General features: G+C 35.4%; 1 protein-coding gene and 1 non-coding gene across 5 annotated transcripts in view; both read left to right on the top strand.

Moving 5' to 3' along the window:
* TMTC2 (transmembrane O-mannosyltransferase targeting cadherins 2) overlaps nt 1–26,167 on the top strand; it is a 388,107-nt gene that overhangs the window by 197,067 nt on the left and 164,873 nt on the right. For all 4 annotated transcript variants that reach the window (XM_078076381.1, XM_078076382.1, XM_078076383.1 and 1 more), the window contains one exon: nt 12,891–13,005. In XM_078076381.1, the coding sequence (XP_077932507.1) occupies nt 12,891–13,005 (115 nt within the window). The remainder of the gene's footprint in view (nt 1–12,890; nt 13,006–26,167) is intronic.
* On the top strand, nt 8,562–8,711 carry LOC118531125 (U12 minor spliceosomal RNA). Its single transcript, XR_004914997.1, has one exon. It is a non-coding gene; the product is annotated as a U12 minor spliceosomal RNA (small nuclear RNA).

Genomic DNA, 26,167 nt, shown 5'->3' on the forward strand with positions numbered 1-26,167 from the left:
TCACTGTTTGGAAGTCGAACTTTCTGGATTGTACACTTAATTCTGTTAAATGAGAAACCACATTCTTTGTTTCAATATGTTTTTCAAGTGATGTAAAAATGCCTCAAGTATTTGCTGCAGAGCCTTTTTCAAGAACCCTTATCTCATGACCTGTAACAAAAAGAGGCAGAGGCAATTAACCTCCCTCTTTTTCTGTTGTTAATAGTCAGCTGAAAGTACAGAAGAAAATAATTTCAAATGATAGTCGCCCAAGATTTGTGCATTATCAAAGATAATTGGTATTTATTTTTAGAAATTTCATAGTTATTCAATAGATAATTGTTCTTTTTTTCTCATTAACATGCATAAATATTTTTCCTCACATACTTTATTCTTAAAATTTGTATTTTTACTGATTATTTCTTTTTAAATTCCCCTTTTCTCTAGTATTAACTCTGCTTTTGCTGTGTTCGGCTCTAGCTGCTGAGTTGATAAAAGTGACTATCAAAAATTAATATATAGAGGTTAATGTAAGGTATAAAATAGTGTCCCAATATATTTGAGATGTACTATATTTTTATTTTAGAAGCAGATTTTTTTTTTATAAAATGTGAACTTTAGGATTTTCATTATTTTTCTCACCTTAAAACTGGCTTCAGGAGTATTTAATTCTGCTTTGAGTTTTGCTTTGGTTGACCTGGATTTACTTGGCAATGAAATTCTCAATGGCATTCCCAGAGATACCGAATACAGGGAGATGTACGATAACAGTATATATCTAATTGGTTATGCTCCTAATGGTTGATAATGAAATATCATTCCTTATCCATAATAATGTACTTCTCAGGGTATGTATCTGTTATTTTATTTAATCGTCTCAGTCATGCTAGAGTTTAACTTGGGCAAGCATCATTCCACCTGTTTCACAGATGAGAAATTGAGAGGCAGAACGCTTAAGGAGAAACAGCATGGTAAAGAGTGCAGACTTTTCAGTAAGAGGTAGGCGAAATAAAAGAGTCAGGTAATTTACTTCAGTGTATCCAGATCTCATTGGTAACAGGACTAGTGCTAAAACTTAGGTTTGGGATATTTTGCTTTACATTTCCACATCAAAATTCCTTTTAGTGGGGTGCCTGGGTGGCTCAGTTGGTTAAGCATCGGACTCTTGATTTTAGGTCAGGTTTGATCTCAGGGTCGTAAGTTCAAACCCCGTGTTGGGCTTCCTGGTGGGCTCCAGGCTTGGTGTGGAGCCTACTTACAAAAAAAATTCCATTCAATGACACATAGTAGGAAACTAACCTGGGGCCATTTGAGGGCAGGACCCTTCCCAATGATGACAGGATTCACTGTGAGGTAAAGTAGATTAAGAGGTTGGATAATAAGAGAACAAAGGAGGGGATTAAAAAAAGGATTCTCATTTTCCACCCTGGAGTTGTTTAGAACTCCTGATGTAGTTGTAATAAAACCCTTGGCCTGTCTAAGCATTTCTCATCTTTCAGAGCTGAGCCAGACTCAGATTATACCAGTTATGACAGAAGCAAGGGATTCTTTTGGGACATTTATATTTCTGATATAAAGTCAGAAGCAACTCAACCACTCTTTAGGATTTATAATCAGTCTAAAGGTGCCCATTGAACAACTTCATGGTCTCAGTCTGACTTCATAAGAGATCAGTCAGATAATGAGGAATTTCTAAAAAGCCTCCACTGAATTGGTATGTCTGTAAATAGGGTCACTATGTAGCATGCCGATTATATATTCACCAAGTGTTTTACTGTCTGCTTTTAACAGTGTGAAAGGGGTCTATTTGTAAGATTTGAGGAGAAGCTTAAGCAAGGCTCAGGTGCTTCCAAATTGTTTCCCCTTTCCAGTCATTACTCTTGTAAATGCAGTTGTATTTACTGCCATTTTACATAGTACTATGGGTTAGTTAATCCGAAATTTTGCAGAGAGCACACTGCTGTTAGAAAGGGATGCAGAGGGGCGCCTGGGTGGCTCAGTTGGTTAAGCGACTGCCTTCGGCTCAGGTCATGATCCTGGAGTCCCGGGATCGAGTCCCACATCGGGTTCCCTGCTCAGCGGGGAGTCTACTTCTCCCTCTGGCCCTCCCCCTCTCATGCTCTCTCTCTCTCATTCTCTCTCTCAAATAAATAAATAATAAAATCTTTAAAAAAAAAAAAAAAGAAAGGGATGCAGAGCAGATTTTTTGTTTTGTTTTAATGGAGAGTCCATGGGAAAAATTCCAATCACAGATGAGAAGTTAAGGAATGAAGGCAGGTTCAGGGGAGACCCAGCATCACAGATCATGAGTGGTACTGGTAAGCATCACTAGACTATGGATGTGGGGGTGGCTCATTGTCAAAGTCAGGAATATGGTAGAGATTATAGATGCTAAAATGCTAAGGAACAACCCTAAAGATATCAAAATTAAAAAAAAAGCCTGCACTGAATTGTATATGTGGATATTGCAGTATGCACATAGATATTATAGTGAGTATCAATGTTTTCAAGATAGCATTAACATATTATTGGAATACTAAATGTTACCTTGTCGTTTTCAATACTTAATTTTCTTTTTTTTTTTTTAAAGGTTCTTATCTATTTATTTGACAGACACAGTGCGAGAGGGAACACAAGCAGGGGCAGTGGGAGAGGGAGGAGCAGGCCTCCCGTGGAGCAGGGAGCCCGATGCGGGACTCGATCCCAGGATCCAGGCTTATCAACTGAGCCACCCAGGCGCCCTCAATACTTAATTTTATTAATAAGAATAAATTTAGTTTCAGGTCCATCTGAAGTACCCAAAGATGAAGAACCAAGAGAAGTAATTGCATATTATAAAATTGCCCTAATTAGAATTACATATAAATATATATGTATTCTGGTATCATATGAATCATAATCTTTATAGTATGTCCACTTATTTCACTTAACATTTTAACTAGACAGTTTCTTTTCTTTTACCCACTTAATAATATGTTCCTTTTTGTAATAATCCAAGGTTTAGTTACTTTGGGAAAAATAAATTCTTACAGGTTTGTAAGGGCTTTTATTTCCCTGGAGTCATATGAAGTGACTATCAAATAATTAAGAGCCCAGGTTCCACATTGGGCTCCCTGCTCAGCAGGGAGCCTGCTTCTCCCTCTGCCCTCCCCCCTCTCATGCTCTATCTCATTCTCTCTCTCAAATAAATAAATAAAATCTTTAAAAAAAAAAAAGCCCAGGCCACAAATGTACAATCTTCACTAATGGAAGGAGTGTAGTTAAAAAAACAACATATTCACATTTAACTTAAGTTCCATGCAGTTAGTGGCTCTTTTTCCTTCTCCTTCTGCTTTTTTCTTTTCTCTCTCTCTGTTAAAATGAGAAAGTTTAACATAATTAACTTTTATAATTTAAAATGATACTTAAATTATATCTTTGGTTATATCATTTTTGGGAACACATGTAAAGTCCAGGTGTTCCATGGTGATTATAAGCAAGGGCCTGCTCTGTTAGCTTCCATGTGTCACTTGACTTCTCCGGCAAGGTTTCCTCAACTAGCATCAGCTGGATGGTAATCTCCTGTGTTACGTGGATTAGAAGAGTTAATATATACACAAAGATTAGCCTAAAAATAGGCCTAGAACCTAAGTTGGCAGAATTCTTATCTGACACAGGAGGCACTCCTGTATTTATTTTCTTTCGCACCTGGTCTGGCTTTGATAACTGGTGAGATTTCCATATTTAACTCTTTTTGGTGGTAGCATTCTGATTTCAAACAAGTAACTCATATCTGAAAGAGACAAAATTCAGGATTTATCACCTTGTTTTATGTAGTTAAATGTTTCAATTTTACCAGATCCTTTCGTAGAACTCAGGAGTTTGATATAGGATCTAAAGATCTATGTGAAAGTTCTATGGTAAAAATAAATGCTTGCTGAGGGCAGAAGTCAAAAGCAAGAGTCCTGACTGATTTTGGTGGCTGTGTTCAGTGCACCAGTAAATGAAAATGCTGATATGAAAACCCTCAGACGTGATCGCTTATGTAGACCTGAATGGTAAGTAGTTTCAAATTTAAATAGTAACATCGAAAGTCATTCATCTTAGCTAATTTTTTGAAGAGTGTTTATGCCAAAATCATAAGAAAAATATTTTAACTTTTATAATAGGCAAATATACATGTCTTCAGACTTTTAGTATAAAGTAAAAATATCCTTGAAAAATTGCTCAAATCTCCCTGCATTGATTTTGTGAAATATATCAAGAGATAGGAAATTGCAGTAGGGTAAGTTTGAAGTTAGTCTGTGAATTTAGAAATACTATGTTTTTGAGTGAGGGCTTTGAAAAAAGAATTGGAGGTATTTGTTGCTGTAGATCACTTAGCATTTCTAGAGGGAGCTCACATTTGATTTTCTCTTTAGAACAACTTTAGCGAGATGGGAATATTTAATTGTTCTTCTGCCTTTCAAGGAACATAAAATAAACTGTGGCAGATTGTGGACTAAGTACAAGAGGAGCTTTCGTTGTGAATTAAGGTCAAGTTTCTTCGTAAGTGGATACCTTGTAGATGCAGTTGAATATCAATGTGAAGGGCCCTTGAGATATAAGAGTTATTCCTACTACTTCACTTCCTGATATTTTAGCAGAAAAAAATTTTGTTTTCTTTTTGAAAATAAAAGAACTTAATAGATCAGATTTTCTAAAGCATAGTCAGTGATACCTAGAAGCGGCTGTTTGCTTTCCCTTCATGTAATCATCATATATGCTTCGTCTTAGGAAATTAATCATGTACTTGTTAAACAATGCTTTTTAAAATCTCTGTTACGTGCAAGGCATCTTCAGGGCACTTAGAAGATCTTGATTAATGTATCGAAGTCCCCAGCATCTTTGAGTAACAACCTTTTGTTTACACAGACAGAGTACGTTCTATTTCCAATAAGTTAACTGGAAAATGTGACATTTAAAATTACATTCCCAAAGAAATATAAAACACTTAAAATATTGTTTGGCATTAATTTTTCTGTGGTACGGAAAATACATTACGAAATACGGGTATGGGATAGCTTTTTTGTTGTTGTTTCTGGAGGTTTTTTTGCCCCTAGCAGTTCTGAGGGGATGACTCATTTGAATAATTTATTTTGTTTTCATATTATACTCCAGTCCCTCAATTAAATATGTAAAAATATTGAGTATTATGATACTCTACTTTATATTCAAACTCAATACTGAGAGGGTGAGATAGCATTACCTCTAAATAGATTCTGATGCCTGAAAACCAACATACCTTGGTTCTTCCTTGTCAGTAACTTTTTGCTACTTAGGGAGTTAACCTCAGCTTTCTCATCAGTGAAATGGGTATAGTGATACACCTCAAAGGTTTTTTTATTAGGTTAAGTTCTGGACACTGACAAGCATATAATAAGCTTTAAATAAATGAAAGCACTCTTATTATTTTTATTATCACAATGTATTTTTTTAATTCCTTCTCTACCTCCTCTTCTCTCTCCACTTTTTCCTCTACCTTGGCTCATAGTGCTGGAAGATAAGGTCATCGGAGGGGACAGCAGTCCCCTCGAATGAAAGTACCTTCTTATAATATTCATTTTGTAAAACAACAAGAATAAAATGAGTACTCTGTATATTTTCAGACGCTATTGGGAAGAACTTTTAAAAACTATATTGAGATTTTAGAATAAACTAATTACATTCTTTGAACTTCAAATAAGAGCTTTATTATATTATCTCCAGAGTTTAAAGTGTGAATTGGATTCATGTGCACACACTGTCTATTAAAATACAGTCTTTAAAAACATTTTTTTTTTTTAGGCTTCCTCATAATTTCTTGGATGAATTTCAGAGATTTTATTCTAGTAAAACTGTAGTTTAAAAAAGGTACATTTATGAAATGAATGCATCACTAAAACGTATGAGCCTAAAAATGTGAAAAAATAATTTAAGTGACATTAAATATTAATGAGAATATAAGATCTTTAAGTTCTGTTGGTCCAAAGTGTAATTACCAAGTGAAAATTTGAAGATAATCCCAGACATCTGTTTCTGATTGTCTTAGTACAAGAAAAAGTTTAGTGACTGTTAAAACCCTTTATTCCTTAAGTAGGATATAGGATAACCCCACTCTATTTTAAAAGAATGTGAGATGTGACCTTAATTTTTCTTCTCTCTCTTCTTTCTTTTTCTCCCCTCCCCTCCATTTTCCGTGTGTCCCCCCACCCCCAAATCCCAGTTGCAGACAGTTAGATTAATTATATTCCTAGGTTCATGGCCAGTTTGATCATGGCTGAGATGATCCCTGCAGCTTTCCTCTCTTCTATTCATGTGTTTATTCCCTTTTATCTCTATTTCTTTCTTTTTTTTTATTCTGCTGTCTTATATTTGAAACCACTGACATTTTTCTTTAAGATTTGTTGATTGCACAGTATATGTATATAAACTTGTAGAAATTAGTGATAATGAAGACAAATTAGCTACCAAACCCACTGCCACAATCATCTGTGTGAAATTTTCCCCTAAGCCTCTTGTTTATCTCTATTTCTAACTTTATTTTCCCTTTGCACCATAGACAACTGCTCTAATGTACTTGATTTGCATCCTTAGATTTATAATATATCTTTGTAAATTGTGTAGTGATATTTTGAGTGGGAATGAATTTTTAATATATATAGCTGGAGTTGTGACACAGAATGCCTCTGATATTTTGATTCTTTGTCGGCTTTGGAAGGTCCTTTCATGTTACAGTGTTTACAGGGAATGTGCCGGTCCTCACTTCTGCATGGTAATCCGTAACACAATACGCTGATTGCTTCCCACTGTCAGCCAACACTAAGAGGTTCTCATTAAACACCCTTTTACATACTCTCTTAGGTGAAAATTTCTCTGAGAGTGGGATTGCTGGTTAGGGCTTATCCTGGGCTTAGTGACTCTTGTTGATTGGAGAGTTCTGTCAGATGGCCCAACGGGATGTCTGTCCCGGGCTTACACTGTCACTAATAGTACACAGGGCCTTCTCCCACAGCCCCACCAGGACTGGCTTTACCCAGTTTTCTAAATATTGCCAATCTCAGATCTCATTGTCATAATTTGTGTTTCTCTGGGTTACTGAGGAATTTGAATATTAGTTAAAATGCTTTAACTTTTCTATTTTGTTTCCATTTTTGTTCAAATCCTTTGCCCTTTTTTTTTTTTTTCCCTCTATTGGATTGCTTTTTTTTTTCTGGTCGCTTTGTTAGTTTTGTTTCTTCGAGGTACAGTCCCTTATTTACATGGTTTAAAATATCTTCTCCTAGTGTATTAATGCATGTTTAACTTTGTCAATATTATCCCTCAGTAATTAGAAGTCCTTAATTTTTAAATACTCAAATTCATCATTTTCTTAAAACCTTTTGAGTTATATTTGGAGGTCTTTTTTTTTTTTAAATTTTTTTAAAGATTTTATTTATTTATTTGACAGAGAGATAGAGAGAGAACACAAGTAGGCAAAGAAGCAGGCAGAGGGAGAGGGAGAAGCAGGCTCCCCGCAGAGCAGGGAGCCCGATGCGGGACTCGATCCCAGGACCCTGGGACCATGACCTGAGCCGAAGGCAGCCGCTCAACCGACTGAGCCACCCAGGCGCCCCTATTTGGAGGTCTTTTTAAGGAGTCTCTTTTCCTTCCACAGAGATATTCTCGTACATATTCTTGTTAGCTTTACCTTTTCACATTTAACTTTTAAAACTATCTGGAACTTACCTTTGTATATGGTAAATATGGTATAAAAAGCAAGCTTTATATTTCTCTTATGCTTAGAAAGAATTTTTGAGTTTATTAATAAACAATGTGAAAATATTGGTTGAAATTACATAGAATTTCTAGATTAATTTTGGAGACTTGACATCTTTCTAATGTTAAATTGTCCCACCCGTGAGGCTTGGGATATTTCTCCATATTTCTCAAATTTTGGGTTGGATACTTTCAATTAGTCAGACTAGCTAGATTTAAAAATTGATCTGATATTAAAAAAAAGTTGACTTGGTTGATGTGATCAAAAAAACCCCCATAGCGACACTGATTAATTCTATCGGATAATTATATAGATGTGAAATCATAACACTAGCCCTTTAAAAATGTACTTTTTATAGTTCACTTTAATGTGTTTTCCTCTAAACCACATCTGTGGTAGCTAAATCTTAAGTGGTTTTTTAATTCAGTGTTTTTTTTTTTTGTACTTTTTATCATTGAAATATGATAAATGAATAGCTTTTATGAAAAGAATTACTATTTAGTTGACTACCAGTGGCATTTTTAAATTTTAGGTCATAATTCTGTAGGGCAACTTTATATTTTTAGAAGTGATCTTTATGTTAGCATTGAGTTTTTGTAGCATGGATGCAAGAATCAATCACATTTAAATTAGAAAGTGTGGAAATAGTGACAGCAGTTTTCATACCAAAAAAAAAATAAATAAATAAAGCAAACCAAAAAAAGTATGCAAACATTTTAGTCTAAGTTTTGGCAGCTCTTACTTTAAAAGAAAAAAAATCCAGAATATATTTTGATAAACACAGTATTGTGTTTTATAAACAGTTATAAGAAAAGAAGGGATTTTGATGCCTTACACTTAGGAATAAGGAAAACAATGATTCGGAGTGACACCTGCATGCTCATTGCTAATGTGAGATGAATTTTTGAGCTGGTAAAAGTGGCCCCTAAGTTGACCTGCCTACTTTGCTGGATGCCTGGGAATCTCAATCTGTTTGTGTTCCCCTTTAAAACACTGAAAGAGTAGACTGGTATGAAGGTAATAAAGGAGCGTGAGGAAAAAGAACAAGGTGGGGGGGGGGATATTGAAAAGGGATTGTTTTCATATTTTTTTTTTAAAGATTTTATTTATTCATTGGAGACACAGAGATACAGAGAGAGAGAGCATGAGCAGGGAGAGAGGCAGAGGGAGAAGGAGAAGCAGGCTCCCTGCTGAGCCAGGAGCCCGATGTGGGGCTCAATCCCAGGACCCTGGAATCATGACCTGAGCCGAAGGCAGATGCTTAACCATCTGAGCCACCCAGGCGCCCCTGTTTTCATATTTGAGTATGCTAAAATTGTCTCCGTCAATGCCTTTCAGCCAAAGACATTCAGGAACACACTGATCCTAAAGAATTTGGCTTAATTACTACTTTCATTGAGGGAACATTGCATGGGGGATCCTGAGGTTGTATCCTAGGGTTTGAACTTTGGTTGGGTGATTTGGGAGAGGGTCTAAAGAAGCAGGGCTATTTTCTAGATTGGATGCGGGAACAATTCTATGACTGGATAAAGAAGTCATTCATTTAGCAAGAGAGAGGGATGTTTGGTATTTTGTGGGTTGTGCTGTGGCCTTTTTCTTTTTTGTGTTTGGTAAAATTATGAAGTAATCTCGCTTTCTCTCACTTATCATGGATTCAAAGTAACCTTGTCTCACCTTGGTATTCTGTAAGAATGTGTATGTACAATAGAAAAAAAAATAGCCTGATGGTGAGTGTCTGATGAGTTCAGGACATCAAAGTCTACCCTTCTTCCCATTCCCCCCACTTTCTCCCTTCCTTCCTCTTTCATCCCTAAGTAGTAAAATTGTTTTAAACATATATTCTTAATTTGGGAATTTTCTTTTTCACTTCCCAGTCACCCAGGGCAATGACTGAATCATAAGGATGTGAGAGACTTCTAGCTGGACAAAAAACAAGAAACTTGGCATCACGTGTGGCTTTGCCTCAGATAACCTTGCCAGGGATTTTTAATTCTGAGTTGTATTCTCACTTTGAAATAACCATTTCCCTTGCTGCCTTGTCCCAGTGGAGACCACCTTCGATCCTTTGCTTTTACTCTTCCCCTTACCTGGTTTCACCAATCTTTGCAAGGCTGGCTCCTTATCTTTCAGTCTTTAGACATCACATCCATTTCCCCACTTCTAAGATAATCCCTATGTAAATTCGCCTCATCCACTCCACCTTACATGGCTATTTTGTTAGCACTTATCATTAGCACTTGTCATTATCTGAAGTTAACTCATTTATTCTGTTATGTGGTTCTTCCTTCCCCACTCCGCTTTACTTCCCGTGTCAAACATAAGCTCTGCATGCGTGAGAACTTGTATGTACGTACGGGTCCAGGTGCCCGGCCCCTAATCAACGTCCCAGAGCCAAATAGGTGTTTAGCAAATACTGGTCTAATAATTGGATATGTATATGAACAAACAAATGAACAACCAACTCAGTAAACATACATTCTAAACACAACTCTGTATCTGTTGACTATTAAAAAGAGAAACACTTGTTAGCTTATTTCATTGAGATAGAAGTACCTGAGAAAAATGGCAATTTGTTTCCCTGGAAATATGCCTTAGAATTTTCAAAGCAATTCTTTGCTATTATGTTTCTTTTTTTTCTTTTTTTTTTTTTTAAAGATTTTATTTATTTATTTGAGAGAGAGAGAATGAGAGAGACAGCACATGAGAGGGGGGAGGGTCAGAGGGAGAAGCAGACTCCCCGCCGAGCAGGGAGCCTGATGTGGGACTCGATCCCAGGACTCCAGGATCATGACCTGAGCCGAAGGCAGTCGCCTAACCAACTGAGCCACCCAGGCGCCCTGCTATTATGTTTCTTTCAGCATCTGTGTTCTAAGACTATGGGTTAGGGGCGCCTGGGTGGCTCAGTGGTTAAGTGTCTGCCTTCATCTCAGGTCATGATCCCAGGGTCCTGGGATCAAGCCCCTCATAGGGCTCCCTGCTCAGCGGGAGGCCTGCTTCTCCCTCTCCCCTCCCCCTGTTTGTGTTCCCTCTCTCTCTGTCTCTCTCTCTGTCAAATAAATAAATAAAATCTTAAAAAAAAAAAGACTATGGGTTAGATGAGATAGTATTATAATGGTGTTTTCCTGGGGCTTAAATTAATATTTGGAGGCATTTCTCTGGAGTGATTCCAATGTAAATAATATGCTTTTCCTACTACTTTGTATTACTGCTATTAAATTTAATATTTGATTTTGAGAATATTTTAAACTAATTTGACAATATTTTAAAACTAAGTTTTATCTTTTACTTCAAGGATTCAGTTTTTCATGGATTTAGAATGCCAAGTCTGAGTTGTAGTGTGTGAATGTTGGTTTGCAGTGAAAGATGAAACGTGGTCTGAAAATGTTAGGTGGACAGTGGAAAAAGTTTGGAAGCCACCAGCCTTGGATTGGAATTCCTGCTCTGATACTTTTTTATTAATTTTGCAAGTTCTTTAATGTCTCTGAGTCTGTTTCCTCACTCACAGAGTGGACAGGGTATTTTATGTACAGGACTGTGTTCAGAGCTCAGTGAGACGATCCATTTCAGGAGTGTGGTGTGGTATGTGACGTTATTAGGTGATGAATAAATGTAAGAACAGTGCTTTCCCTCTGTTTTCCATCAGAGGAAAAAGGAGGCATATGACTTTCCAAATACAGAAAATTATTACTCTCTGTAGATAATATAAGGGCATAAAATACATTATATTTGATATTATTTCTATAAGCAGGGCCTTGACATTGTAAAATGCAAAAAGTATCAATCACAAGAATATTAACGATAATAGCAAAAAGTTGTCTAGTGTTTGCCACATGACAGGCACTGTCTTAACACCTTACCTATATTAACTCATTTAATCCTCATCACAAAACTCATGAAATACCAATTATTTTTCCTCTTTTACAGATGAGTAAATTAAGGCACAGTGTTAAATTAGCAGGGCACAGAGGCAACTTTGGCATTGAAAGATTATACACTTTTTTATGCATTAAAAATGGATACCCCCAAACCTCTTTCATTCCTCAGATACACTCAGTAATTACCCAAGTAAATGTATCTTGATGCACATAAGCCTTCTTCTCATCCCCGTCTTCTATCTGGGAGGGACTCCAGTTCCAGCACTCGACGCCCCATGTCCTTGTGGTAAGGAAGACAACAGAAGTATCCAAGTTTGAGGGTTAGGTGTACTTGAGAGCCACGCTATACAGACGTTATTGATGGTGTATCTTTGGTCTTTTGAATGTTGAGAAATCATGATTACTTGGGGTGAAAAATAAAGGGCATACAGAAATTACAGATTTTATTTAAACATTATATATGACGGTGCTTGGGTGACTCAGTCAGTCAAGTGTCTGACTTCAGCTCAGGTCATGATCTCGGGGTCCTGGGATCGAGCCCCGCATCGGGCTCCCTGCTCAGTGGGGAGTCCGCTTCTCCTCCTGCCCCTCCCCCCCGCTTGTGCACACACATTCTCTTCTCTCTCTCTCAAATAAATAAATAAAATCTTTAAGAAAACAAATATTATGTATGAAAATACTGAGACAGTGATTTTCCTACAAACAGATTTATTAGCAGGGGAGGTATAAAAGAACATTATATCTAAATAAACCATGTATATTTAACCATTTTAAGAAATACAAGGTTTTACCAATATGTTCTGATGATTATTAAGCCTCTTTGTTGCGTTGATATTAGTTATCTTGCTTTTTATCCTGTTCTTCCATGTCATTTATCAGTTTTATCATGTTTGAATGAAATCTTTGCTTATTTTAAGATGATTTCTTACAGTTTCTGGTTCAGTAAGTATACAATAATTTCAGGCCACGAAGACCCCTACTGAAATTTGAAAGAGCATGAAGCCTTTGTAGATGATCTTAAGATAACATTGTTCTTGGCCCTATGATGAACTGCATATGTATATCAGCTTTGAGACATAATAATTACTTCAATTTTTTTAAGACTTTGTATTTAATCTCCTGGCTTGATGAAATGTTGGAGTATAAAGGAAATAAATTTTCCTTCTTAAAAATGTTTTATGAAGGTTTTCTCTCCCTGTGGTACTTCCTGATGGCCTGATATTATGTCATATATAATTGGATTGACGCTCAGCCTGAATACTTCTTTCTCTTCTTGGCAGCATGGGGTAACCTTGGAAATGTTCTGAAGAGTCAGAGCAAAATTTCTGAAGCTGAAAGCGCCTATAGGAATGCTTTGTACTACCGTAGCAACATGGCTGACATGCTTTATAATTTGTGAGTATGCATTACTTTCTCTGGTTTGGTTCATCTTTGAAACCTGTGGTGAGAGAAGGTTGATTTAACTGCTGGAAATGGAAATGATGATAGCTGTTTTTCTGAGACAGTCTTTCCGTTAATCATACCCATGAGACTAGTAGGTGGATAGTTATTTGTGATTCCTTTGTTTTCGGCTTCTGCATCAATATCCATGTGTATTGATGGACTATGGTTGAATTTTTTTGATGTACTATGCCATATAACATAAAAATTGGTTAAATGCTTGTAGTTTTTTGTTAGTTTTTGTTTTTGTTTTTAAGTTCCATTCATAGTTGGGATCAGGCATGCCTCGGTGGCTCAGCCAGTTGAGCGTCTGCCTTTGGCTCAGGTCATGATTCTGGGTCCTGGGATCCAGCCAAGCATCAGGTTCCCTGCTCAGTGGGGAGCCTGCTTTTTCCCTCTGCCTGCTGCTCCCCCTGCTTGTGCACTCTCTCTTTCCTCTCCCCTCCTCCAAAGCTACTGGTAATTAAGTTAGGATATTGGAATAATTTAGAGTATTTGTGTATGTCAGGTTAGAAAAATCCCTAGGGGAAAAATTTGCTGTTCTTTGGCTGGAAAGCCCTAGGGGGTACAGTAAGATATTAATGGAAACATGCAAAACCCAAATCTCTTCTTTGTCTCTTATATTTATGATACTTTTTTTGTTTGCAAGTAACAGAAACTTGGTCTAACTTTGCTTAAACACAAAAGAGAATTTATTAACTCCTGTAATTGAAAATTCCTGGGGTTGACGAAATGTAGGCACAATTAGAGCCAGGTGTTTTATATTTCAGAAATTTGTTTATATTTTGTGTCTATGATTTCCTTTGGGTTCACCCCATTCTCTGTGGGACTCTGTCTATATCAATTGGAAAGATGACTCGTACACGTTTATAATATCCTGACCCTTTTCAATCTCAGAAGGAGTTGCACTGGTGTCTCTATTAATCCTGGGAAAGGTCTCTGAATGACCCTTTTGGGGTCATGTGTTATCTCTTGAGTGAACCATGGGGCAGACTGGCAGGGGCGGCAGTAAGACACCTCCTTGGGCAGGGCCTCCAGAGTTTTGACTGGTTTGGGGGAGGATCAAGTTCCTGTAGGAAGGGACCAGGCATAATATGTCTACTGCTTATGTTTAATGAATATGATGTTATATTGATTGTATCAAACTGTTTTGGCAACATAATTTTTAATATGTGTTTATGTTCTGGTTGCATCTAAATCTTTGGTAGGCTAAATCTAAAAGAACAGATAGGAAAAAAATTGAAAAATGAGTGAAAATAAACAAAATCTAGATTTTTAAGAGAAGGCAGACAGAATGAGCTCACTTTAACTTCCTGTGCATTTACCTTGTATTGAAACTCTTAGACTTTAACACCAGGATCTCAATCTCCTGGGCTATGGTCTAAATTAGATCAGCATGAGTTTTGTGTTGATTTGCATAGTGTTTAATTTTCTCTTTTTTACCAGGAATGCTTTCAGCGGGGGGAACACCTCCAGTTTGTACAATCCCTGGTTCTTGCATTCTGTTGTTTCATGCTTCACCATGTATATTACCATTTTCCCGGAAATAATTTTTTTCCATCTTTTTTTTTTTTTGCTTGAATGAGTATATATGCATACTCCCACGAAGGCTTTCCCCATGTCTGCTTCAACTAAATAATGTGTTGCTACTTTACTACTGGTTAATGGTATTTTTATTTCATGAAAAAAGAACCTTATTAGTTTGATAAATTTGCACAAATTTTTTTTTTTTTTTTTGGATCTGAAAGTAACATTGTCAAAGGGACCCCTTGTCTTTTCTTGCAATATGGGATGGCAGTTTTCTTCTGGTGCCCATTCTCCACAGTTTTTCAGAGGAGAAAGTAAACTGAACAACCCACACTTCTTCACTAAGCTTATTTTTCTCTTTCTTACCTACAGCCAGTGGTTTAAGGTTACCTACATGCGTTGAAAGAAAAAGGAAATGTATCTATCTAGGCTTACTTTTTGCTGAGAAGAGAAATTTATTCAATTAGACAAATACACTTTACATGTAATTTAAAACCTGTATCTTATAACTTCCTCTGTGATCGTATATTTGAACTATTATGGCATGGACAGACCTCCCCAAACCCAAATGAAAACTCCTTGCTGGAGAAGTTATTAACAAGATATTGATTAACAAGTTATTAAGCTTGTTATTAACAAGATAAAATTTTTTTTTCTTATTTATAAGTGATATGTGGCATAAATGCCATATATAGTTCCAAAATGTTTTTACTAACATGGTAGGTTTTTTAAACTACACTTAGCTCAAATGGAGAGGTTTAAATCCCATAAGAAATGTTGCCATTGTTTTTAAAGTATTGGATTATAAAACCCATGTGGTTGATAGAACTCTGATATTAAATAATTATATTTCAAAATAGGTGAATTCTTCATTGATTTTAATCAATTATTAATAAAATGCACCAAGATAGATATTTTACTACCCATATTAATAAAATGCACCAAGACAGATATTTTACTACCCATAATATTATAAATGTGTCTAGTATCCTATGTCACTAGGAGCAAACTTTTGTTTTTGGTTTTGTTTTTTGTGTTTATTTACATAGTTAGGAAAGAAGCCAAGTTTTCTCATGGACCATTTAGAGACTATCTGACAAAAAGTTTTTCTTTCTTTTGCTATTTTCATTACATAATTTTCTCTGATTTACAGAAATTGCTCCTTGTCCTGTTTCAATCCTGAAAGAAAGAGGAATGTGCTTTGTTCAGTTTTACCAGTAAGCTTAACCTGATATCACTCCTTTGTGGTAATAGCAGATATTAATCACATTTCATATCATCAGTTACTCTTAAAGATGTTTATGACCAAAGCCTGAAACTAATGAACCCATTACATTAGTTGGCATGAAATACCCATATTTATTAGTGAATTTTATAATTTTGGGAATCATAAGCTCCTGTTAGGTCCTGTACTTAACTTTTAATCAATAACCTAGATTTTTTTTTTTTAACACATTCGGTGTTCCTAAATCTGCTAGCTTTGTAAACTACTGAAAAAATTTCATGTTGTTAGGAATTTATATTAGGAAAATAATCTGTAGATAGACATACATTATTATGTAACTTCAAAACCATGATTAGTAAAGTGAGGTCCATCACTACTGGCCGGACACAGGATGATTCTAAGAGGTCAGAGATAATCTTTAAGTTAATTCCTATGATTTTATTTTTCTGCTTATATTTTAAAAATAGAACTGGGATATCTAAATGTTGTTCTAGGTCAGGATAGAAGGAAAAAAGGTTGATTTGGAAAAATAATAGGTAAGCAATAATACAAATGATATGTGGTTATATCTGAAGTTTAGGGAACATTGCATTAAGAGATTTTTAAAACTTTCAGGACATTTTTCTGCAGGATTGATATCAAGTTATATCTGAGAGGTGCATGCATAGTTATACTGCCTATTTATAAAATGATGGAATAATTTTAATTTTTTTTTCTCTGGTAGCAATTACTTGAATTTATTCTATGTGCCAAGCACTCTTAGTTCTTTACATATGTTATGACAGCTTGTCTTCAAATGAGGCCTACAAAATGAGGAAAATGAAACTCAGGTAATTTGTGTTGGATCACACAAATAAAAGAGGGGCCAATATTTGAACGTAAGATGTTCTGACTATATACCCATGCAATAATAGTATTTCTTCTCAAGCTGGCAAAAATAAACCAAGGGTATGAGGTAAAAAACCTCAGTATATATCTTTTAAATCCAGAAAAAAAATTAATTCAAACTACCTTTACATATAGAAATAAAATACATGGAATTACATCTAATAGAGAGTATCAGTTATTTTTTTATGACACTTAACTAAGTTTCCTAAACTTTTGCTATAGAGTTTTGTTAGAAGGATCATGTGTTTGCACAACTGAACTAAGTTCAAGAAGAAAGTGCTACAGAAATTGTTTTAAATGGTCTAAATCCATTAATTATAAGGTTTTGATAACACTTCAATCCATGCTTACAGATAACAATTATATAATGTGAAATTTGAAACAGTACTTAAGTACTTTTTAAAAAAAATTGAGATATAATTGAAATATAACATTATGTTGGTTTCAGGCATACAATATAATTCAATATGTGTATGTACTGTGAAATCATCACAAGTCTAGTTATATGTCACTATACATAGTTACAATTTTTTTTCTTGTGATGAGAGCTTTTACTTGGCAAATTCCTCTTTGCAACTTTCAAATATACAGCACATTGTTATTAGCTCTAGTGGCCATACTTACACTAGATACCCATGACATATATATTTTATAACTGGAAGTTTGTACCTTTTGACCCTCTTCACCCATTTCACTATCCCCCCCTTCTACTCTTAAAAGCAACTGATGTAGTACATTTATCGCATAGCCTTATATTCAGCCTTTTATTCATATTGCTCTATTTATTAAAATCCGGTACTTCACACAAGTAGTTTTAAGACCAGTTTAACAGATCTGTGTTACGATGTTGGTTTCTCTTTCCATGTATAATAAATTTCAGGGACAAAGCAGATAGACCATTGCTCAATGATTTATATTGTCAAATTTTATAAATGTATAGTCGACTTTCAACATTTTAACTGTACTACTCACTGCATCTGAAGTATAATTGATTTCTAGCCTGAAAAATACTCAGTCATTGTTCTTTCATTGTTGTTATAGATTTGTCCTAGCAGTCTGTTCCAAATGATATTTAAACAAGTAATTCAATAGAGCATTGACTATTTCATTAGGTATTAGATTTCAGAGTGCCAATAATAAATTTAATGTGGTTTAATCAAATCTTAATTATCTTCCATAAACATAGGGGATCATTTTTGTGGATAATAGAGATTTTGCCAGATTTTATTAGTCTGGGGCTAATAGTCTGAAATCAAGGTATCCACAGCACCGTGCTCCCTCTGAAACCTGTAAGGGAATCCTTCCTTGCTTCTCTCCTGTGATTTGCTGGCATTCTTTGGAGTTTCTTGGCTTGCGTCTGCAGAACCCGAGTCTCTGCCTTTGTCATCATGTGGTGGTCTCCCTGCATGTTCTTGTCTTCACATTCACGTAAGGGGACCAGTCGTTGGATTGGGGCCCCTCCCTTGTTAAATTAACAACTTACATCTGCAATGATCCTGTCCCCAAATAAGGTCATATTCTGAGGTGTTGGGGGTGAAGACTTCAACATATCTTTTTCTGGAGGAGAGACATCATTCACTCAATAACAGCTGCCTATCGAAAGCTTCAGTTTGAGAGAGATAAGACAGTTGTTTCTCATGGAGGAGTGGATCAGGTGAAAGATGCCCAATTGGAAGCAAAATTTTCCATAGAATCTCAATGAGTTTATGTATCTCATGCTGCCAAGAACTCTAAGGAGGAAGTAATTTAAGAGGATAGAGCGTGAAGGAAATGTGGGGTGCAGAGTTGCTACTATAGATCAGATTCTAGTGAGAGATTGATAGGTTCATTCAGGGCCAGGTTTTGAGAACCCTTGAGAGGTGAGAAGAATCAGAGATTACAGAATAGAAGTGGTCTGACTACCTGACAGAGCTGAGCCATTCTTGAGCTCCGTCGCAAACAAGGCATGAGAAGCCCATGGAATGAGGAGGACAGGTGGAAATGAGGGGGAAAGGAACCCCTTGGCCACATGGCTAGATTTCAGGACAGGGTTTCCTGCCAAGTTCCATGGATGTATGCAGGTATGTGTGTGTTAAGGATGGAGAGAGGCGTCCAGGGGGTACTAAGTAAGCAGACTGGTCTCCCAAAATAGAGAATTTGGGAAAGGCTATTGAACAGGAGTGCCTGGAAGTGCTTGCCATTGTGTGAAGTAAATGAGACGGAGAGGTTTGGGTAAAATTTCATTGGCTTTAGGTCACTAGGACTTGTATACATAATTCGTTTGGCTCTTTACTGATTGCTGGAGTGAGGTAGGGCAGCCTACCGTACCTGCTTGTTCTCCTGGCAAGAGCAAGGCCTACACTTACTACATACTTTGTTTTAATTGATAATTTTCACCAATCAATACACAAATACAATCTAGTTGTAAAACACTGAAACAGTACTGAAGAATATGGAGTAAAGCATAAAAGTTTCTAATTGCATTTCTTACCCACCTTTTCCCTGCTCTGTGATAAATCTTTTGAGATTTTTCACAACTATTTATATACATGCAGTTATACAACATATTTTTAACTTTTTTCCCCCTGCATATATGTGGCACCATTGATTTTTAAATTTGTGTGTGTGCGGGTGTGTCAAAATCTGCATGACCCTCCCCATTTGGATTCACATTAAATGGTTTCTACTGAGACTATTATATAGACAGCATTAATAAATGCCCAGTAGAATGGTTTCAAAACTGCTGCTTCGCATTGGTGGTTCAGTGGTAGAATTCTCAAAACTGCTGCTTTATTCTCCATTTCCCTAATTACAGGTGGAGTTGAACAATTTTTCTTATTTTATTGGTTCTTTGTAATTGTACTGGGAACTAATTGTTCATATTCCTTGCCTGGTTTTCTTGTTGATTTGTGGAATGTAAAATAAAATGCCCTATGCACTTATATGCATATACACAAAAATCAGTTTTGCAAATATTTTCTTCTACTTTTTGTCTTTTTACTTTTCTTATAATGTTTATTGTACATAACTCAAATTTTATATTTTCTTTCTACTTATCTATATAAAACCACAAGTATTTTCATTTAAAGCCTCTGTATTTTCTGTCTCTATGAAGACCATTCACAGGGTAATTTAAAAAATTATACATTTCTAAAATATTTTTAGAATTAATTTTGAGGTTTTTTTGGGGGGGAGTACTTAATCTACTCAGGATATATTATTTTTGTATTAAGGCATAATTTTTTTCTAGTGGTTATTAATACCAAGCAAATAATTTATTGAATAGTTTTCATGTAGACTAAATTTGTCAACATGGAATCATTGTTGTGGCCTTTATTCTGGTCTTTTGGCAACCCACAGCAAGAACAAACTTTTATTTGCTATAACTTCTGCAAAATTTCAGATTTTGAAAGGCAAGTTTCCCATTCTTGTTTGTTTTCTAACACTTCTTGATTATTCCTCTGTGTTTTCTGTTTAATGTGGATCTGATCATAGCCTTGTTAAATTGCATTAGAAGTTGAGTTGGGCTTTGATTGGTTATGCAGTGACTCTGTATTAGAGTGAGGAGAACTGATATTGTCACACTTTGACGCTTCCCTTTCCGATACATGTATTGCTACATTTATTCCAATTTTTAAATTTCCCTTTATTAACATTTTATATTTTTTTCCACAAAGGTCTCACATATTTGAAGTTGATCTTTTTTCTTAATTTTTTTTCTGGTTGAGACTGCAAATGTGTTTACTTTTTTTTGGTTATTCAAGTGTAGTTAATGTACAGTGTTATATTAGTTTCAGATGTACAGCAATATAATGATTCAATAATTCTTTTTTAAAATTTTTAAATTTTTTTAAGGTTTTATTTATTTGAGAGAAAGACACAGAGAGAGAGAGAGAGCGAGCGAGCGCACAGACAGGGGGAGGGGCAGATCCCAATGCGGGCCTTGATCCCAGGACCCTGGGATCATGACCTGAACCGAAAGCAAATGCTTAACCGACTGAGCAACCCAGGTACCTCAATGATTCAGTAATTCTATATACTCAGTAGTCATCAAGATGAGTGTCCTCTTAATCTACTTTATTTCATCCATTCCCCCACCTACCTCCCCTCTGGCAACAACCCATTTATTCTTTGTTTTTAAGAGTCTGTTTTTTTGTTTGTCTTTTAAAAAAAAATTTCTTTGTTCCTTTGTTTTGTTTCTTAAGTTACACACATGAGTGAAATCATATGGTATTTGTCTTTCTCTGACTGACTTATTTTACCCTTGTACCCTTGAGGTCCATCCATGTTGTTGCAAATGGCAAGATTTCTTTCTTTTTTATGGCTGAGTAATATTCCATTGTGTATATTTACTATGTCTTCTTTATCCGTTCATTTATGGATGGACACTTGGGTTGATTCCATATCTTGGTTATTGTAAATAATGCTAAACAGGGGTGCATGTATCTTTTTGAATTAATGTTTTCATTTTCTTTGGGTAAATATCCAGTAGTGGAATTACTGCTTCATATGGTAATTCTATTTTTAACTTTTTGAGGAACCTCCATACTGTTGTCCATGGTGGCTGCACCAATTTGCATTCCCACTAACACAGCACATGAAGATTCTTTTTTCTCCATATCCTCTCCAACACTTGTTATTTCTTCTGTTTCTGATTTTATCCATCTGACTGGTGTAAAGTAATATCTCATTGTGGTTTTGATTTACATTTCCCCGATGATTAGTGATGTTGAACATCTTTTCATGTGTCTGTTGGCCATCTGTATGTCTTTGGAAAAATGTCTAGTCAGATCCTCTGCCTATTTTTTAATTGGAATATTTGTGGTCTTTTGGTGTTGAGTTGTATAAGTTCTTTATCTATTTTGAACATTGACCCCTTATCAGATATATCATTTGTAAATATCTTTTCTCATTCAATAGGTTGGGTTACTGTTTTGTTCATGGTTTCCTTTGTTATGCAAAAGCTTTTTATTTTGGTGTAGTCCCAATAATTTAAAATGCTTTTGTTTCCCTTGCCATAGGACACATAGCTGGAAAAATGTTCCTAAAGCTGATGTCAAAGAAATTATTGCCTGTGTTTTCTTCTAGGAATTTTATGGTTTCAAGTCTCACATTTAGGTCTTTAATCCATTTTGAGTTTATTTTTGTGTATGTTATTAGAAAGTGGTCCAGTTTTATTCTTTTGGATGTAGCTGTCCAGGTTTCCCAACACCCACATTTGTTGAAGAGACTTTTTCCCATTATATAGTCTTGACTTTTTTGTCATAGTTTAATTGGCCTTCATAAAAGTGTGGGTTTACTTCGGGACCCTATTCTGTTCCCTTGAGCTTTGTGTCAATTTTTTTTGTCATTACCATACTCTTCCTGATTACTACAGCTTTTTAGGATATCTTGAAATCTGGGATTATGATACCTCCAGCTCTTTTTCAGTATTGATTCAGGATCTTCTGTGGTTCTATACAAATTTTAGGATTATTTGTTCTAGTTCTGTGAAAAATGTTGTTGGCATTTTGATAATGATTGCATTGAATCTGTAGGTTGCTTTGGGTTGTATGGACATTTTTAACAATATTGGTTTTTCCAATCCATGAACATGGAGTATCTTTCCACTTGTTTGTGTCATCTTCAGTTCCTTTCATTAATGTTTTCTAGTTTTTGGAGTACAGATCTTCCACCTCCTTGGTTAAGTTTATTCATAGATGTTTTATTCTTTCGGGTGCAATTGTAAATAGATTATTTTCTTAATTTCTCTTTCTGCTACTCAGTATTGTATAGAAGTGCAACAGATATATGTATATTAATTTTGGGTTTTTTTTTGTTTTTTTTTTTTAAAGATTTTATTTATTTATTTGAGACAGAGAGAATGAGAGAGAGAGAGCACATGAGAGGAGGGAGGGTCAGAGGGAGAAGCAGGCTCCCTGCCAAGCAGGGAGCCCGATGCGGGACTCGATCCAGGGACTCCAGGATCATGACCTGAGCCGAAGGCAGTCGCTTAACCAACTGAGCCACCCAGGCGCCCCTGTATATTAATTTTGTATCTTAGAACTTTATTGAATTCATTTATCAGTTCTAATAGTTTTTTGGTGGAGTCTTTATGATTTTTTATATATAGTATCATTTTATCTGCAAATAGTGAAACTTTTACTTCTTCCTTACCAATTTATATTTATGTATTTATATTATATATTTCTTAATATTCTTAAAATCTATTTTTGCTAATGTGAATTAGATTTTTCCCCTTCATTACATTTTAAATTGGTTGTTCCTGATTGTTTAGATTTATTTTTTCTAAATATGCCTGATTCCAAGTTTTTATTGTTGTTGTTGTGGCTTTATCACATATCTGAATTTTAGTTGAAGGTCTTTTTTGGAGTTTTCCCAAACTTTTTTGCTGAGAGGCTTCTGCACATACTATTTGTTTTTTTCATGTAACATTTTCTACCATTTTCTCCCCTCTGACCTCTTTACCTCCCACTTCCCATTCTTTTTACCTGGCTGATAATTTTATATTCTTTCTATCTCAGCTTATGTGATACTCCCTGGGAAAATTTCTTGATACTTTTTATATTTTCAGAGTTGGAAGATAGGTACCCTTCCCAAATCTCACCATAGCAACCAATACTTGATTCTTTATAGTCTGGATCATATTGTCATTTGTGATACCACGTTCCCCTTAATTACAGTGTAATTTCTTTAAGGTCAGAGGGTGCTTAGATACCATTCCATCCCTGATACTAAGTATAATGACAGGCACATGGGCTTTAAATTATGTACGTGTTGATTAACAAGCTAATGAATGAGTTAAACTATGGATATGTTAATTAATAAATCAATGAATGAATTAATAAATAAGCGAGTTGATTAATGAGTACACTACTGAATGGAAATAAATCAACTAAGTTCAAGTTTGTCGGACAGTACTCCTGTGTTCTGCTCATTATACCTAGCTGATCCACTTCTTTCCCAACTAGTGTTACTGCCTATGTCCACTTATCTGGCTCTTCATATTGATTTATTGCACAATTTTTAAATTTATATCTATCTATGTCTATGTAAAGAGTCACTGTCCAAAAAACATAAAAGTGGTAAAATTCCCTTAGACCGTTGTTATTGTATACAATATATGTACATACTGATGTTGGATAAAGATTCTGGAATATATCATCTAATGTCAAGGCCTGAGTTTTCTTTCCGTTTCTCCCACCAAACCCTGGAAATATTTCCTTTATTACAAACATGTTGAAAATAAACTATTTTTCAAAATCAGTAAGAGAAAATATGTTATTGTTACTTAACTGGATAACCAGCCAAGGGACATTTCAACAAAACAAATTCTGGTATTTTCATTTGTTAATTAGAAAAAAAATTAAATGGTAAATAATGAAGTACATAATTATATTCTGATTTGTTAAAAATGAAATGATAAGATGTTTCATGATTCTGAAAATATTAAGAGTCATTTTAAAATCCTACTTGAGATATATAAGTGCCTTTACAGCTATTTTTTGTTAATAGAAACATATTACTGGAATTTGTCTTTTAGTAATTTCAGTCCTAATTTCTAGACTTAGTGTAATATTAACCATCTCTTCAGGACAAATAGATCAGCTAAGAATATAAGTGTAGCCCTTATTGGAATATTTTTGAAAATAAAAATTAGTGTTTATTTGATACTAGGGCAAATTAACCATGCTCAGTGATTTCATCAACCATATATGCATTTGTGTATGCAAATTCTTGAGTATGTTTTAGCATTAAACTATCCATTCTTGAGTTTTGGTAATGATGTACTGTAATGAAGAACTTTGGCTACATCTGTCTTGTCAGATGCCAGGATAGATTAAGACAAGAGAATTACTAGATAATGACCTGAACATCTGCAGGATAGTAAAGAGGAAATCAGAAATGATTTTATGGTGAAGCTGCAATTATAATACATCGGGTCAATTATAAAAAGGAAAAACCGGGGCACCTGGGTGGCTCAGTCATTAAGCGTCTGCCTTCAGCTCAGGTCATGATCTCAAGGTTCTGGGATCGAGCCCCGCATCAGGCTCCCTGCTCCATGGGGAGCCTGCTTCTCCCTCTCCCACTCCCCCTGCTTGTGTTCCCTCTCGCTGTGTCTCTCTCTGTCAAATAAATAAATAAAATCTTTAAAAAAAAAAAAAAAGGAAAAACCACAAAATGAAACATGTTTTATTGTAGGTTTTATGGTGAAGCATCATATGTGATTGTCAGTTAAAATTACAATTTGTGTGTAACATGAAAACTCATAGCACTCAGTAGTATTCAGTAAGTTTCTGTAAGTGGTCTAAGGGAAGAAGCTGGATCTGTTCAGGTGCCTGGTACACTCCCAGAGAGCCCTACTTATCTAACCAAAGCCCACAGAAAGATAGGAAAGTTCCAGTGTGCTAGCATTTTCGTGGGATTTCCTCCACTATGTTGTTACAAGTGCTAGAAGACTCAGAGTCCAGTCAAGTTTGTATGGAATTCATAAGTTAGTTTGGTGAGCATATCTATCCATGTGTTGAAAACATTCAATTTATAAGAGCATCAGGCTGAGGACTATTGGATAAATTAATTTATAATGGCATTAGTCTAAGACAGCCTAAATTGACATTTACCTCTGTAAATCCCAGTTTATGGACCTTTCTTCTAAGTCACACCACCTGCTCTTCCATGGATAGCTTTACATTGAGTGTATTCAGTTATTTTGTAATTATAGTTAGACAAGTTAACACTTCCTACTTGCTCAACATCTTCTCCGATGGCTCATTTTGCACACCTGTTCTCTGATTCATTGTGAGTTGATTTTACAGTTTACATCAGGAGGTGAAATCTGTTTTTTTGTCACTCTAAAGTCCCCAGTTCTTTTAACACCTATGTTGAACATCATTAGTTTTACAAATTTCTGAGAAAGAATGAGCAATTATAAAGTTTGATTAACATTGATTATATCTTCTCAATACATTTATAGATATGAGCACATTTGCAAATTTATGTATTGGAAATAAGGATTCATTAATTTATTTGACAAATATGGAGTGCCTTCAGAGTGACAGACACTGTATTAAATGTTGGGGATAAGCTGACAGTGTGTAGTTTCTGCTGTCAAGTAGCTTATAATCTGGATTTAAAAATATGTTAAGTAACAAAGTAGCATCTTTTCTAAGAGATAAGCTTATATTATTATGAGAAGGCAGATGGAGACCTAACTCAGCCTGGACTAATAATAATAATAATAATAATATGATAATAATAATAATAAAGAAAAGAGTCATACTAGGAAGACAAATTAACAAGATATTTGGGGCAAAAATCATTCATTTTCGGCCATGTAAGTTTCAGATGCCTATGGGGCATCCACTAGGCATCTAGAATGTGTTTTTACAGCTCATGAGAGCATCCTGAGATAGAGCGCTGTAATTATCTCAGTACAGAAGTTGAAACGTGTGTGTGTGTGTGTGTGTGTGTGTGTGTGATATGTATAAGGACAAATGT

Source organism: Halichoerus grypus, chromosome 6 (assembly GCF_964656455.1).
Source record: "Halichoerus grypus chromosome 6, mHalGry1.hap1.1, whole genome shotgun sequence".
Lineage (NCBI taxonomy): Eukaryota > Metazoa > Chordata > Mammalia > Carnivora > Phocidae > Halichoerus > Halichoerus grypus.